We start from the raw sequence: 16,116 nt of genomic DNA, 5'->3' as shown, positions 1-16,116 counted from the left end.
CATTTTATTTGACATTTGTAAGCATTCATCGACAATCGACTGTCTAATAAAAGATCAGACTCCGTGGACCTAGGCAAGTTGTCGAACCACGTAAATTCTGTATTGTTACTCTCTTGAATCTTTCTACTTAATACACATTCTATACTTCGGTGCAAAATTTAGCATCGACAATTGGCGCCGTCTGTGGGAAATCGTTATTAATATAAGCCATGTCTCAAGAAGCGGAAGTATCACGACAGGAGGAACTGCCTCGTCCAGAAGAGGAGAGGCCTCGGCATAATCATGATGAAATAGAAGAGAAAATTCCAAATGAATTGGAATTGGAAGAAGCGCTTCTTAGGGCAGAAGAAGATTTGCAAAAGAGACAAGAGCATGCTCAAGCTCTAAAGGAAAGACTTCATACTATGAGGAGAAAGGGGAAGCGTTTGGCTAGTGAAATCCAGAGTGTTGTCCGAGGTGATAGGGATACGGATCCAAAGCGTGCTCGGGAGCAAGACAGTGGGAGCACTGGGAGGTCTCGTCAGAGGGGGGACAAGTTACGGAGAGGAGAAGGCATACTCCTTCTCCAAGGGGTGCAAGGAGGATAAGACACCGAAGCCTTTCCCCAACAGTTCGGATGAAGAAAGATACTGGGGAGGTCTTATGGAGTGCTCAGAAGAAGGCCGATCAAAGCCTCAGAAAAATGACTTCCACACCTTTCGTGCGGGCTCTGCGACTGGAAGATCCACCAAACAAGTTTTCACCCCCAACCTTTGCAATTTATGATGGAAAAACGGATCCTGTAGCACATATTTCAACCTACACTCATAAGATGGCTCTTTGGGCAGGTCGAGACGGACTCATGTGCAAAATGTTTCCATCAAGTCTCGGGACAACAGCCATGAAATGGTTTCACCAACTTCCAGAGAATTCAGTTTCGTCTTGGAGGGAGTTGGCCCGGATCTTCGTAGCAAGATTCATAGCAAATAGTCGAGATCCGGCGACATTGGATACTCTATTTGCTTTACATCTGAGGAGAGGAGAGTCACTTCGGGCTTACACTGCCAGGTATTCAGATACCTATACGGATATAGAAGATTGTGATGAAAGGACCGCAGTGGCTACTTTTCACCTCGGGCTCCCTCGTGATTATAAACTGTGAGAAAGTTTGACGATGGCTCCAGCCAAGAATATGGCCGCGCTTCAAGACAGGATTAAACAATACGTCAAACTGGAAGAAGACAAACAAGGGGATCGGCAGTTTGCTTCTCAAGAAGGAACAAAAAAGGAAAATAAGAAGTTTGAAAAGAAGAACAGGAAAGAAAAATACTCGAAGAAGGACCCAAAGCCCACTTCTTACGAGGCGGTAAAAACAATATTTAAGGACCCAATTTTTTGAATTCTTCCTCAGATCGCAGACAAACTGTATTTTCGACGGCCAAATAAGATGTCAGGGGATCCGTCCACTCGAAACCAATCCAAATGGTGTTCCTATCATAGAGACAAAGGTCACAGGACAGAAGATTGCAGAGAGTTCAAACGACATTTGGAAGAATTGGTTCAACAGGGTCATCTTAAGGAATTTATTGACAAAGAAAAAACCGCTGCCGAAAGGAAGGGAGAACCTCAGTCAAAGGAGCGGGGAGAACCTTCACACTACGTGGTTAATTTTATTGATGCAATGGTACCGGATGCACAACTTGATAATGCGATAAGGTGAACGGAGTATAGGAGGATCCGACACCAACAAGAGGTAATGCGGATGGATCTTAATCCCAATTTGGGAACTAAGAGACCAAGGGAGGCAACTGCAATCACTTTCACCAAGGAAGATGCAACAGGAGTCATCTTTCCGCATAATGATGCTCTCGTGATCTCCCTGCAAATCGGAGCAGCAACAGTGAAGCGAATGATGGTAGACCAAGGAAGTTCTGCAGAGATCATGTATTATTCACTCTTCCAGAAGTTAGGGAAAACTCATGCAGATTTGATTCTTGTTCCGACACATCTGGTGGGCCTTAATGCGACCCCAGTTTGGCCTCTCGAAAGGATACGAATGCCAGTCACGGCAGGTCCAAGAACAGTTGAAGTGGATTTCCTTGTTATAGATCTACCCTCAACGTATAATGCAATCATGGGCAGGACTTGACTTCACTTAATGGAAGCTGTCCCCTCATCTTATCATCAGATGCTCAAATTTCCCTTCAGGGACAAAGTGGTGGAAATAAGAGGAGACCAAGCTGCCTCAAAAGAATGTTTTATGGCAAAAACAAAGCAAGCAGGAAAAATAATGATGATGGAAGAAGAGGCTCCAGTCCTAGAGGAAGTTGGAAAGGAGCTAGCAGCCAAGTCAATGGAAGAGCTTGAGAAGGTTCAAGTTAGACCAGAAAGTCCTGACAGATACTTTCTAGTTGGGACTAGCTCGTCTATATCAGAGAAGGAATCCTTAATTGGGATGTTAAGGAGAAATGTGGGCGTGTTTGCATGGACTCCCTATGAGATGCCAGGGGTGGATCCGGAATTGGCAATCCATAGGTTAAATGTCAAACCAGGTTTTAAACCTGTGATTCAGAAGGGGAGAAGGTTCGCCGTACAGCATATGGAGGCCGTGGTTAAGGAGGTAGAAAACTTGTTGGAAGCTAAGGCCATCAGGGAAGTACAATATCCCGAATGGCTCTCAAACACAGTGGTGGTCCGAAAGAAGGATGGAAAATGGAGGGTTTGTGTTGATTTCACTGATTTGAATAAAGCATGTCCAAAGGATTTGTTCCCGCTTCCTAAAATCGATCAATTGGTGGATATGACATCAGGAATGGCAAGAATGAGCTTCTTGGATGCATACCGAGGGTACCATCAAATCCCAATGCATCCGTCTGATCAGGAGAAGACTTCGTTCATTACCCCAAAGGGAATATTCTGTTACCAAGTAATGCCTTTCGGCTTAAAGAATACAGATGCCACATTTCAGAGAATGGTGACGAAACTCTTTGTACCTCTAATTGGCAAGACTATGGAAGTTTACATAGATGACATGGTGGTCAAAAGTAAATTTCAAGAGGACCATTTGATGCACCTTCAGGAGGTGTTTGATGTCTTAAAGAAAAATAACCTAAAGCTCAATGCTAGCAAATGCGCTTTTGGAGTTAGTACGGGCAAATTCCTGGGCCATCTCATTACACAAAGAGGAATCGAGGCCGACCCAGCACAGATCAAGGCCATTCAATGCTTGGAGCGACCCACTAAAGTGAAGGAGATATAGAAATTAACTGGAATGGCGGCAGCACTTAACAGGTTCATCAGTAGATCCTCAGACAGATTTAGGCCTTTCTTTCGACTGCTTAAGTCGGGGAGAGCTTTCCAATAGGATGATGAATGTGAGGCCGCTTTTCTTGGGTTAAAGAGTTATTTGCAGAAGCCCCAACAATTAGCAACTCCCAAGGAAGGAGACACGCTTCAACTATACATGGCAGTGTCAGAGCATACCGTCAGTGCCGTAATCCTGAGAGAAGAAAAGAAGGTCCAGTACCCAATCTACTATGTAAGGAAGAGACTGCTAGATGTTGAAACGAGGTACTCACCCCTGGAAAAGCTTCTCTTGGCATTGGTAATGACTTCTAGAAAGTTGAACCATTATTTCCAGGCATACCCAGTGGAAGTGGTGACAGAATATCCATTGAAGACCTTGTTAGGAAAAGCGGACATGTCTGGAAGGGTTGCCAAATGGTCAGTCGAATTGGCTCAATATGACTTGAAGTTCGTCCCAAGGACTGCCATTAAAGCACAAGTTTTAGCTGATTTTGTTGCCGAGTTCACCACAGAGCAACGAACCTGAAAATGCCAACTAGATATGGAAGGTACAAGTAACTCCTTCGCATCTTTGGGAATTGCAAGTTGATGGTTCTTCAACAAGACGAGGATCCGGAGCAGGAATTGTGATAGTAGCACCGGAAGGAGAAGTATTGGAAATGGCTATACGACTAGGGTTCCCAGCAACAAATAATGAAGCAGAGTATGAGGCCTTGTTTCAAGGAGTCCAGAATGCTCTAAGACTTGGGGCAAAGGAGTTGGTGATCTATTCCGATTCTCAATTGATAGTCAATCAACTCTCTGGACTCTATAGTGCCAGGACGGCAACTATGGCAGCTTACATGGAAAAAACTAAACAGTTGCTCGACCGACTTCATGACTATAAGGTAATACAAATTCCAAGGGAGCAGAATGACCACGCCGATGATTTGGCTACCCTTGCGTCGGCCGACCAACTAGGGGTGAAGAGGGTTATCCAAGTGCAAGTGCTCGAACGACAAAGCATAGATGAGATGCCAGAAGAGATACGATGCGCAGAAGAGCATGTGCCAAGTTGGATGGATCCCATCGTTGCTTACCTAAAGGATGGCATTCTTCCCGAAGATAAGAAAGAAGCCAGAAAATTGGCAGTCAAAGCAGCGCGCTTCTGGTTGTCTCCTGATCAGAAGCTCTATAAAAAGTCTTTCTCAGGTCCATATTTATTATGTGTTCACCCAGCAAGAGTGGAGGACTTGTTGTTTGAGATTCATGAAGGCTCTTGTGGAGCACATGCTGCAGGAAGGACACTTGTATTTCAGGCGATTACCCAAGGCTTTTGGTGGCCGTACATGCAGAAGGATGCTTTGCAGTACGTAAAAAAGTGTGAAAAGTGTCAGAAGTTTGCACCAATCCCCCACCAACCGGCTGGTGATCTTTGTCCTCTTACAAGTCTTTGGCTTTTTGTCCAATGGGGGTTGGATATTGTTGGACCACTTCCGCGGGCTACTGGCAATAGAAGATTCTTGATTACCGCCACTGACTATTTTACAAAATGGATCGAGGCAAAGCCTCTGGCAGCAATCCGAGATATAGAAACAAAGAAGTTCGTTTGGAAAAATATCATAACAAGGTTTGGAATCCCTCATGCACTGATTAGTGATAACGAAACTCAATTTTCAAGTGCCAAGTTTAAAGAATTTTGTGGCGGATATGGGATAAAGAATCTCTATTCCACCCCCGCCTACCCACAATGCAATGGTCAGGCAGAAGCATCCAACAAGATCATTTTAGACGGAATTAAGAAAAGATTGGAGTCTTCCAAAGGAAAGTGGGTAGAAGAACTTCCTTCAGTATTATGGGCATACCGAACCACTCCTTGCAGGTCTACGGGAGAATCTCCATTCGTGCTTGCTTATGGAGCAGAGGCTATCATTCCCTTAGAAATAGGGCTTCCAACTCTCCGAACGCAAGTATTTGAAGAAGGCAACAATGATTTGGCAATGGAAAGAAATTTGGATTTGCTGCAGGAGAGAAGGGATCAGGCCATGGTGCGGCTGGCTGCTTACCAACAAGTGTTGTCCCGATCCTATAATAAAAATGTTAGGGCAAGAAGCTTTGAAATTGGGGACTTCGTTTTACGAAAAGTCTTATCTCAAACTAAGGATCCAACTGATGGAAAGTTGGGTCCAAATTGGGAAGGACCTTTCCAAGTCATTGCACGGGTTGGCCAAGGAGCCTACAAGCTAGTTAGGCAAGATGGCAAAACTGTCCACGGAACTTGGAATACCTCCAACCTAAGGAGATTTTATGTGTAATGCCGATTATGGCTAATTTAAGCCTTCGTCAACGTATCATCAATAAAAGAATAAGTTTTCTCTTCATTTAAATTTGCATTTAGTTACTTCTTGCTACTTCTTAAGAATATTGATTTTTGATTCCAAGACAAGTTGGGACTCATAGATCAATCCAGTGTTTTCACTAAGAGGCGGTTGGAAAGGAGGCAAGAAGTTACTTGTGGTTGGCAAAGAGGCTAGAAGTTAATTACGGTTGAAAAGGACCAGAAGTTACTTCAGAACTGTCATTCAACCGTCTCAGCAGTTACTCCACACGTCTCGACTGTTATTCATCACAGTTCAACCGTCTTATCACTTCCACCTATAAATGGACAAGAGAAAAGTACAGAGAGACGGAGAAAAAGAAAGAAACGACAATTCATAATGAGTTCTTCCTCACGTTCCGCCAATGTTCCACCAAAGAAGAGGTCTATGGTAGAGAACGAGGAGGATGACAAGTTGGTTAATCCTAAACATCCAGCAGACGCCTCCCTCCAGAAGAAAGCTAAGTTGGAATATCAAGAAGAGGACGAGGATATGATCATCCTTGAGCAACCGATAAACAATCCACTGACACAGGTGATTGAAATTGAAGATGATGAAGATGACGAAGAACTGAAGGTTCTCGATTCATCCCTAACCAGCAATGTGGAAGACCAAGTCGAGGACCTTAAGGAACAATTACAGTATATGAAGAGGGAATTCCAGACTGCTGACAATTGCAACAAAGAGCTTCTAGGCGCTCCGCGAACTGTTCAACACTCACTCATCCAGATATGTGACATGGCCTGGGTGGCGGCAATGGCTCAAGACCCACAAAGGCTCCGGATGTCTCTTCTGGACCTCTCAGCCAGTGTTAAATCTATTTTAGACAGGGCGATGGTAGTTCTAGCAAGTTGGTCCATTTAAAGATTGTAATCATTTCCCTTCTATGCAATAAATAAGGTATTTTACTTTCTGAATATATGCCTACGGAAAAAAGCTATACAAAATAAAGCGCTTTATTCCAAGAAAAAGACAAATGAGTCTTAGCCAAAGAGGGCTTTATTCCAAGAAAAAGACAAATGAGTCTTAGCCACAGAGGGCTTTATTCCAAGAAAAAGACGAATGAGTCTTAGCCAAAGAGGCTATATTCCAAGAAAAAGACAAATGAGTCTAAGCCAAAGAGGCATTATTCCAAAAACAAATTAGCTAAAGAGGCTTTATTCAAAGACATAGACTAAGAGAAGTCTTAGCCAATAGGCTTTATTCAAAGAAACAGACTAAGAAAAGTCTAAGCCGAAAGGCTTTATTCATACAATTAATTAAATATGCAAGCCGAAAAGGCAGAATCTAAAATGTTAGGAAGAAGAGACATATTCCTATTGTCCAGGATCAGTGGCCGAAGTAGTCCCAGGAGCATTGGTGCCCAGGCCAGTGCTATTTTCATGAAATTTCTTTAGGCTCGGGCGAGGATGGTTGGGGGCGGGCCACTGGAAGAAGTCCTCAGACCAAGCTTCATGTTCTGGAGGAATCTTGAGTGCGAGAAGTGTACAACCACGCCCAAGTCCAAAATTTTCGTTGGATTCCACAGCAAGAGTTTCCGTATATTTCTTGCAACACTGGGCTATGCTTTCTTCAACCACTTTCGCCTTTTCTGCCTTAGCTCTAGACAATTGGCTTTTGGCTTTGGAAAGTTGGCTCCGGGACTTCTCTATCTCTTCCTTGGCTTCGGCAAGTTTCGCTTCAAGAATGGATTTTTCTTGAACGGCCTTCTCAAATTCAGTTTGCATCGTCTTTGATTTCGATAGCTCAGCCTTTGCGTCAAAAAGTTGTTGCTTCAAATCAACTATGTAATGAAGGCACATTTGAGATCCCTGATTCAAACAAAAGAAAAGGTTAGTATGGCTTAATCCACGTACACATGTATTTAATATTTAATGAATAAGCGTAAGTAAGAGGAAAACCCCAAGGAGCATCTGCAAGCCAAGGTCTTCTCCTTTGGGAAGTTTGTTAAAGAACTCTTTATCTTCATTGGAGATGGTAGAACAAAGCTTCTCAAGGCAGAAAGGTGAATATCCGACTTGCATCGACAAGGAATTATCCACAAAACCTTTGAACATGCTGTCGGCATTATTCCAAGATGAGGGACTCAAGGCGGTTCTACTTAGAGAAAAGGGAGCAAATGTAGTGCCACCATGAGAAGAAGAGCTATCAGCACTTCTGGACACTCCAAAGGAAGAGGAAGGCAGACTATGAGTTCCTGGAGACGGAAAAGACGATGTCGACTTAACTAAAGAAGAGCTCGTGTATAATGTTGAGGATCCTCCAATAGGTTTTGGGAGCTCCAAAGATGTTTGCCCAGGGACTGAAGTTTGTCTTAGGCAGATCAGGAATGGAGATACTTTTCAGAGATCCGGAAGATCCGCCTGAAAGGACTTCTGTAATCATACGTAAAAGGTATGTATATAAAAGTACCTATGTAGAAACATACATATGTAATAACAACTAAATTAAGCAAAGGAAACACACCTAAAGAGACGGAATGCTCACTGGAAGTATCCTGAAGTTCATCATCATTCTGGTCCTCCTCACTTTCACATTCAGAATCTGATCCAACCACGTAGGAGAAGTGACGGGAAGAGTAATTGTAGCTGAAGAACGCTTCCTCTTACGTCGTTGTCGTGCTGGGGGTAACTTGAAGTATTCACATGCTTGTTCAATGGATACACCATGAGGGAGAGGAGCGAAACCACGATAAGAGGGTTTACAACCAAATAATACTGGGGCAAATCTCCAAAATTTACCACCAGATCTAGACTTAGCATAAGAATCATCAAGGACCTCTTGCACAGCTTCACTAAGCACATCCGGGAGTGTAGGCATGCGCCCTGTAGTAAACAGAAAAATTTGTAACATATATATATGCATATCACAAGAAAATCATCAAAGGTCAGAACAAAGGCATACCTAAGGGTTCCCCTTTATGAGATGTAAAGCCGCTCCAATGCCCGGAGACGAGCATATAATCCACGTCTTTATTGGAATTTGGAAGACAATGGATTAATGCCGAATCACACTTCTTCGGAGACAAGTAATACTTGCCATCTGAACTCTTATTCTTGAGGATGGAGTAGCAGCAGAAAAGATCGATAGTAGCAAGTTTTTTCTTCAGGAAAGAATTCATTTGTATCACGCAATCGATGATCCGATAAGCATTCAGAGCTAATTCTGAGGGATGAAGATCAGTATACATGAAAAATTCCTGAAGGAGTGGCGAGAATGGAATGTGGATTTTGCACTCCGATAATAGAAAAATGGGAACCTTGATGAATTCGGGATCAGAATCCCTATTGTCATTAAAAGGAACTCGAATGTCAAATGGGGGTACAATCTGGTGTTTCGCTTTGAATGCAGCTAAGCTCTCTGGAGAGGAAATCAAATCTTTGAGCTTACCCACGGCGAAACCTGTAAGATCGAAGATTTAAAAAAAAAAATATATATATATATATATATATATATATATATATATATATATAAAATTTTTTGCCTTTGCCCGAACCCCCAATCTATGGTCAGGAGCCGATCCCACAAATGGGGTCAGCCGAATCCCCAATAAAAGGGTCGGAGCTGAACCCCCCACATGGGGTTCGGCCAAACCCCTAGTAGGGGGGTTGGGGCCGAACCCCCACATGGGGTTCGGCCAAACCCCAACCCCCAATGAGGGGGTTCGAGCCGAACCCCCCCTCATGGGGTTCAGCCGAACCCCCACATGGGGTTCTGCCAAACCCAACCCCCAATGAGGGGGTTCGGCAAGGGGATCTGGCAAGGGAACCAGACCCCCCAATCTCAATCCAAGTAGTTTTTATCCTTTATTTCAAGAGGGTTTATCCCAAGTAAACATATTACAAAAAGAAAAGTTGTAAATTCAACAAAAAATTTAAGCTGAGAAAAAAGAATTACCTCTTGAAGAGCAGAAAAGAGATGACCTTTGAAGCATATGAAGTTTAGAAACAAAGGAAAATCTTCACATAATGCAACTATTTATAGAAGATGTCAAGACTCCTAATTCAACTAGGAGAAGGAGACTATTTGCTGAGAGCATTTTAATCCAGCTAGGAAACTACTTCCTTTAAACATGAAAAAAGCCTTTAAATTTATCCTAAATTTATTTAGGTAAATTAAAAGGCTGGGGGTATTTGTGGAGTAAACAAGTACAGCCGTATGTATGGTTCTCCCAGACGGTAGGACCTTATCCAGAAGCAGTTTCATCCGACAGTCAGTTACCGACGGTTTCCATGAGCAGTTACAAGAGAAGTTACCAGAGGCGATTAACCGCACCAACTGACATATCCTAAGTCTATAAATACATTTTATTTGACATTTGTAAGCATTCATCAACAATCGACTCTCTAATAAAATATCAGACTCCGTGGACCTAGGTAAGTTGCCGAACCATGTAAATTCTGTATTGTTACTCTCTTGAATCTTTCTACTTAATACACATTCTATACTTCAGTGCAAATTTAACATCGACACTTGATCTCGCAATATCATATCGTCATGTTATTATTTTTGTTAGATAAAGTATGTAATTTTTTCAGGATATGTATGCTGGTGGAACTGATACATCGGCCACAACAGTAGATTGGGCTATGGCAGAAATGATCAAAAACCCAAGAGTGATGGACGAGGCACAAGTCAAGGGGGCTTAGCCTAACACACAACACAAAACTCTCAAGTTGATAGTCGGAAGGAGTTCCTCCGCAGTAGGTTAGTTTTTCAATAAGCTTTCATATATGCTTGCATACATATATGTTTGCATAAGTTATATGCCTTAAATAGATCCTTATAGACAGATATCACAGATATCACAAGTCGTCTGTAAGTTAATTTCTGTACCTTATCATACAGATATCCACACAGATATCTGCCTATCAATACAAATTATAGGTTGGTTTAACCGCCTTCTTTTATCATAATTCTTTTATCATATTATTATCAATTTCTTGTCTGGTTCTACCGCCTAAAGCTTTAAATTAATGCTTCCCTTATCAATTATTTGCGCACACCTCCACCGGATGGTTTAACTACCAATGGATGGTTTTATCCGCTTTATATTTATTCAATTTATTTTATTAATTTTATGTTTACTGTTTGAATTTATTTTATATTTAATATTTGTATTTGTATAAAATATTTGTCCATAGCTTAGCATAATTTTAGTCCTCTTTTATATACATTTTTGTTCATGTCTACTTTCAGACATATCACGGGCCTCAATTGCCTGTCTTAAGCCTTCTCCCTTAGTCTCCTCTCCGGTTGCCTTGATCCTCTTCGTTTTGGTATCGGAGCCAGAGGCAAGTGCATATATCTAAAATATAGTGAGTCCATGTCACCTACAGTCTGGGTTGGTAGACTGGCCGGTAGTTGTGAAATATAGGGCCGGACGTGCTGGCTTTTGTGGGTGAGGTATATGACAGTAAGGGCCGACGAACAGGCTGGTAAGACCTGAGCCCTCTTTCCTGCCACGCCCCTCTCTCCTAAGGTATACAGAAGTGTACCTAAACCCATAAGAACGTGACCGGCAGGGGACCCCATCCCCCGAACCAACCCTTAATCCAATATACCTAAATCCATATATAAAATATATAAAATAGTAACAACTCCTGAAATATAACATGGGCATAGTCTCTCCAGAATACCACATATATACACCTATCGAAAACATCAGAGTATCTATACAACGGCGGAAATAAGAAGACTTATCTACCCGAGATCAGACTGAGCAAATAAGTAACATATATGCAAATACAAAACCCCAAATCCTCAAAACCTGCTAAAGAAACAGCTCGAGGCTACACACCAGCTCATGCATCCCGCCGCTGACCAGCATCACCTAAATCCAACTCACCTGAAAATCAGAAACCGAATACGACGCACGCGTCCCCAATAAACCCCTAACTCTGAAAGTCAACCTGCTTCAAATCTCAACCGGGATCACCGTCTACATCGAAAAACACATTATACGAAAATACACTTAAAATACATTCGGTCAACTATGGTCAACGGTCAACAGGCAAACCGGATCAAATGGGTCAAAACCAGGTGAAATGGATCAAAACCGGGTCAAACCGTGTGAAATGGGTCAAAAGGGTCAAACCGGGTTAAATTGGGTCAAACTAGGTTGAACCGGTCAACACATCAGTCAACCGAGTCAACTCGGCCTGACTCGGTCAACTCGGCCGGAACCCATTCAACGTCACCGCCGGCGATCCGGCCACCCAAACCTGCCAAACCTTATATCAAATTGAGGAGCTCGATGAAATGAACTCATATGTACCTTATAACTGGAGCTCCGATCGACGTGAGTCAAATTGGGTTACACTCGTCTCGTCCGTACGCTTCTTTTGATACCAGCCTTGACCGTCACCGTCGCCGGAATCATGAAATCACAGTTGAACCCGTTTTAGAGAGAGAAAGAGGAGAGAGAGAGAGAAAAAATCGTGAGAGAAGAGGGTATTTTTGCAATTTATTTATTTATTTTTTATTTTCTTTAATTTTTCTTTTATACAATATTTTACTTTCAAAAACACCCATCTTTCAAAAATACCCCTCACTAAAATGTTCAAATTAACTTCAAAAATTTATAATAAATCCAATTTAAATCCGATTCGAGTAATTCTTGTGCCAATAATTTTCTTTTTAAATCCCCCATTTATTAAAAATATTTTCATAGTTTTATATTGATTTAATTTTTATTCTCCCTAAATCCCGATTCACGATTACCGAGGTTCACTCCACCTCGATCAACGTGTCAAAATACCATAAATAGTGTATAATCGGGTCAGGATATTACATCCTCCCCCCTTAAGAGAATAATTTCATCCCCGAAATTAAAATCCTACCTAGGTAGTGAATAACTCCAGAAATCTAGCTCGCATGTCAGACTCCAACTCCCAGGTCGCCTCCTCAGCACCATAGTGTTGCCATATCACCTTGACTAAAGGTATGGTCTTCGATCGTAGCTGCCTTTCCTGTCTATCCGTAATCCTAATAGGACGTGTCTCAAAAGTAGCGTCCTCACCAATCTCCAAGGTAGACCAATCTAATATATGAGAAGGGTCCCTATGATATCTCCGTAACATAGACACATGAAACACACCAGGTACCCCTGACAACTATGGGGGTAAAGCTAATCGAGAAGCTACTGTCCCCACTCTCCCCAAAATCTCAAATGGTCATATAAACCTCGGAGCTAACTTGCCCGCTCTCCCAAATCTCTGTACCCCTCGCTTCGGACTAACCCTCAGAAACACGTGATCCCCCACCTGAAACTCTAGAGGTCTACGTCTCCTATCTGCGTAACTCTTCTAACGTGACTGAGCTGTCAAAAGTCACCGCCGGATCACTGTCACTACCTCAGTAGTCTGCTGCACCATATCTGGACCCAATAATGGTCTATCACCAACCTCTGACCAGCATAATGGTCATCTACAAGGTCTCCCATATAATGCCTCATATGGTGCCATCTGTATACTGCTCTGGTAGCTATTATTATACACAAACTCCATCAGAGGAATATGAGTCTCCCAATCTCCTCGGAAGTCTACCACACAAGTCCGAAGCATATCCTCCAAAATCTGAATGGTACGCTCACTCTGCTCATCAGTCTGAGGATGAAAAGCTGTACCGAAGTTCAGTTTCGTTCCTAGAACATCCTGAAAACTGCCCCAAAACCGTGAAGTAAATTTGGGATCCCGATCAGACACAATACTCAATGGTACGCCATGCAGTCGGACTATCTCTCGTACATACAACCTGGTCAAGGACTCTATCGAATCTGTCTGTCGAATAGGCATAAAATGAGCTGTCTTTGTCAACCGATCAACAACCACCCAAACCGCATCATGCCTCCGTGGAGTCATAGGTAAACCCACCACAAAATCCATAGTAAGATGCTCCCACTTCCACTCAGGTAATGGAAGCGGCTGTAACAATCCTGCGGGTCGTCGATGCTCTACCTTTACCTGCTGACAAGTAAGACATCGAGTCACGGTCTGTGCAACATCTCTCTTCATGCCACTCCACCAATACTGTCTCCGTAAATCTCGATACATCTTAGTAGCACCAGGATGCATCGCAAATTGTGAATGGTATGCCTCCCAAAGTATCTCCTTCCGTAACTCGGTATCCTCTGGGACCACTAACCGACCCCGGAATCTAACTCCGCCATCTGTGCCTCTGACCCATCCCTCAATATCCTTAACGTCATCAAATGGTGTATCCCCCAACTGTGCATCCAACACCTGTTGTACAAGTGTCGGGCGAGCAATCAAACTCCGTAAACTCAATGAGTCTCCACGCTCCTCCATATCTAGTCGATACTGACAAAGCGTATCCACTAACTCAAATTCACGGATAGCCAATCGAGCTACAACCAATCTCCTACTCAAGGCATCAGCCACCACATTGGCCTTGCCTAGATGATACTGTAAAGTAAAATCAACGTCCTCAAGGTATTCTATCCATCTACGCTGTCTCTGGTTCAGATCTCTCTGAGTAAACAAATACCGGAGACTCCTATGATCTGAGAATACCTCGAATCTCTCTCCATAAAGATAATATATCCACTGCTTTAATGCGAACACAACAACAGATAACTCCAAATCATGCACCGGATAACTCAACCACCCTATCCTGCTGCATCAACACACAACCCAATCTAACTCTTGAAGCATCACAATATACCTGATAGCCAATATCTCTGTCTGGTATCACCAACACTGGTGGTGACGTGAGTCGAGTCTTTAACTCCAGAAAAGCTTGCTCACACTCGTCTGACCATACAAACGGAGTATCCTTTCAGGTCAACTGCGTCATCGGTGTTGCAAGCCGCGAGAACCCCTCGATAAAACGCCGATAGTACCCTGCTAACCCCAAGAAACTGTGAATTTCTCCTACATTCTTCGGTCTTCTCCATGCTATCACTGCCTCCACCTTAGCTGGATCCACTGCTATCCCCTCCTGGGATATCACATGCCCTAAAAATTTCACCTGAGTCACCCAAAATTCACATTTGCTCAACTTGGCATATAATCTATGCTCCCTGAGCGTCTGCAGCACAATCCCCAAATGTCTAACGTGCTCCTCCTCAGTGGCTGAATAAATCAATATGTCATCAATGAACACAATCACAAACTGATCCAGATATGGCCTGAATACCCTATGCATCAAATCCATAAACACTGCAGGTGCATTGGTTAGCCCAAATGGCATAACCAAGTACTCATAATGGCCAAACCATGTGCGGAAAGCTGTCTTCGGAATATCCTCCTCCCTGATCCTCAGCTGGTGATATCCCGACCTGAGATCAATCTTGGAGTAATATTGGCTACCCCTCAATTAATCAAACAGATCATTAATCCTCGGCAATGGATATTTATTCTTCACTGTCACCCGATTCAGCTGTCGGTAATCCACACACATCCGCATCGTACCATCCTTCTTTTTCACAAATAGAACAGGTGCTCCCCAAGGTGAAGTACTCGGTCTGATAAAACTCAACTTCTATAAACCTGTCAACTGTCTAACTCCTTCAGCTTTGCTGGTGCCATCCTGTACAGTGGTATAGAAATAGGATTTGTACCCGGATACAACTCAATCACAAAGTCAATCTCCCTCTGCGGTGGCAACCCCGGTAAATCATCAGGAAAAACATCCATATAGTACTCCACCACAGGTATATGAGTCAAAGATTCCTCTCTAGACTCTGAGGTAATCAAACCCGCTACAATACAATCGGTGTACTGAGGATTATCTAAAAAATGTGGACGCGGAAGAAGTCTCGTTCCACGAAATCTAACCCTCTCCACAGGTGTGGTCAGTGTAATCCTCCTCTCAGCACACTCTATAATTGCCTCATACTCAGTCAACCAATCCAATCTGAGAATAACATCAAAATCAGTAAATGGCATCACAAACAAATCTGCTCTAAACTCATGGTTTGTAAAACTAAATACACAATCCCTACAGATACCACTAATCACGGTACCTGATCCTAGGGGCGAATCAACTATAAATCTCCTCGCCACTCCTGTAATCCCTAAACCCAATGCCTCAGCAAATGATGTAGAAATAAATGAATGCGTAGCACCAGTATCAAACAAAACACGTACCCAAGAACTGAATAAGAGAAACCTACCTCCCAAATGATCTCGCTCTACTGGTACTGCATCAGGCCCGAGTGCATACACTCCACCTCTCTGCACATGACCCTGACCCTGCTGATCCAATCTCTGCCTCTGCTGACCCTGTCTCTGCCCCTGCTGACCCTGTCTCTGCCCCTGCTGACCCTGTCTAGGACCCTGCTGTCCCTGCCTAGGTGCCCGATAACTCTATCTCTGACTCTGAGAACTCTGCCCCTGACTCTGCTGCTGCACATGGGTATCAGTCCTCTGTCTGCGCTGACTACTCTCACCAGTAGTAGATGTAGAACTCTCAAGCTTCCTCTTATGAATCTCCCAATAATCCTTAATCT

At 43.1% G+C, this 16,116-nt stretch overlaps 2 protein-coding genes across 2 annotated transcripts; both read left to right on the top strand.

The window, feature by feature from the left end:
• The first annotated feature begins 616 nt into the window (after positions 1–616).
• Positions 617–1,141, top strand: LOC120007321. The gene has a single exon (XM_038857520.1). The coding sequence runs from the start codon at positions 617–619 to the stop codon at positions 1,139–1,141; it is 525 nt and encodes a 174-aa protein (XP_038713448.1).
• Positions 1,142–1,735: 594 nt separating this feature from the next.
• LOC120007320 lies at positions 1,736–2,128 on the top strand. The gene has a single exon (XM_038857519.1). The coding sequence runs from the start codon at positions 1,736–1,738 to the stop codon at positions 2,126–2,128; it is 393 nt and encodes a 130-aa protein (XP_038713447.1).
• Positions 2,129–16,116: the final 13,988 nt, after the last annotated feature.

This window comes from Tripterygium wilfordii, chromosome 10 (assembly GCF_013401445.1).
Source record: "Tripterygium wilfordii isolate XIE 37 chromosome 10, ASM1340144v1, whole genome shotgun sequence".
Lineage (NCBI taxonomy): Eukaryota > Viridiplantae > Streptophyta > Magnoliopsida > Celastrales > Celastraceae > Tripterygium > Tripterygium wilfordii.
The sequence above is the reverse complement of the archived record's forward strand: the minus strand, read 5'-3'. Positions and strand labels throughout refer to the sequence as shown.

Excerpts from the sequence above, each read along its gene's own strand:
- LOC120007321 (XM_038857520.1), top strand. The coding sequence starts at position 617 with ATGAAGAAAGATACTGGGGAGGTCTTATGGAGTGCTCAGAAGAAGGCC.
- LOC120007320 (XM_038857519.1), top strand. The coding sequence starts at position 1,736 with ATGCGGATGGATCTTAATCCCAATTTGGGAACTAAGAGACCAAGGGAG.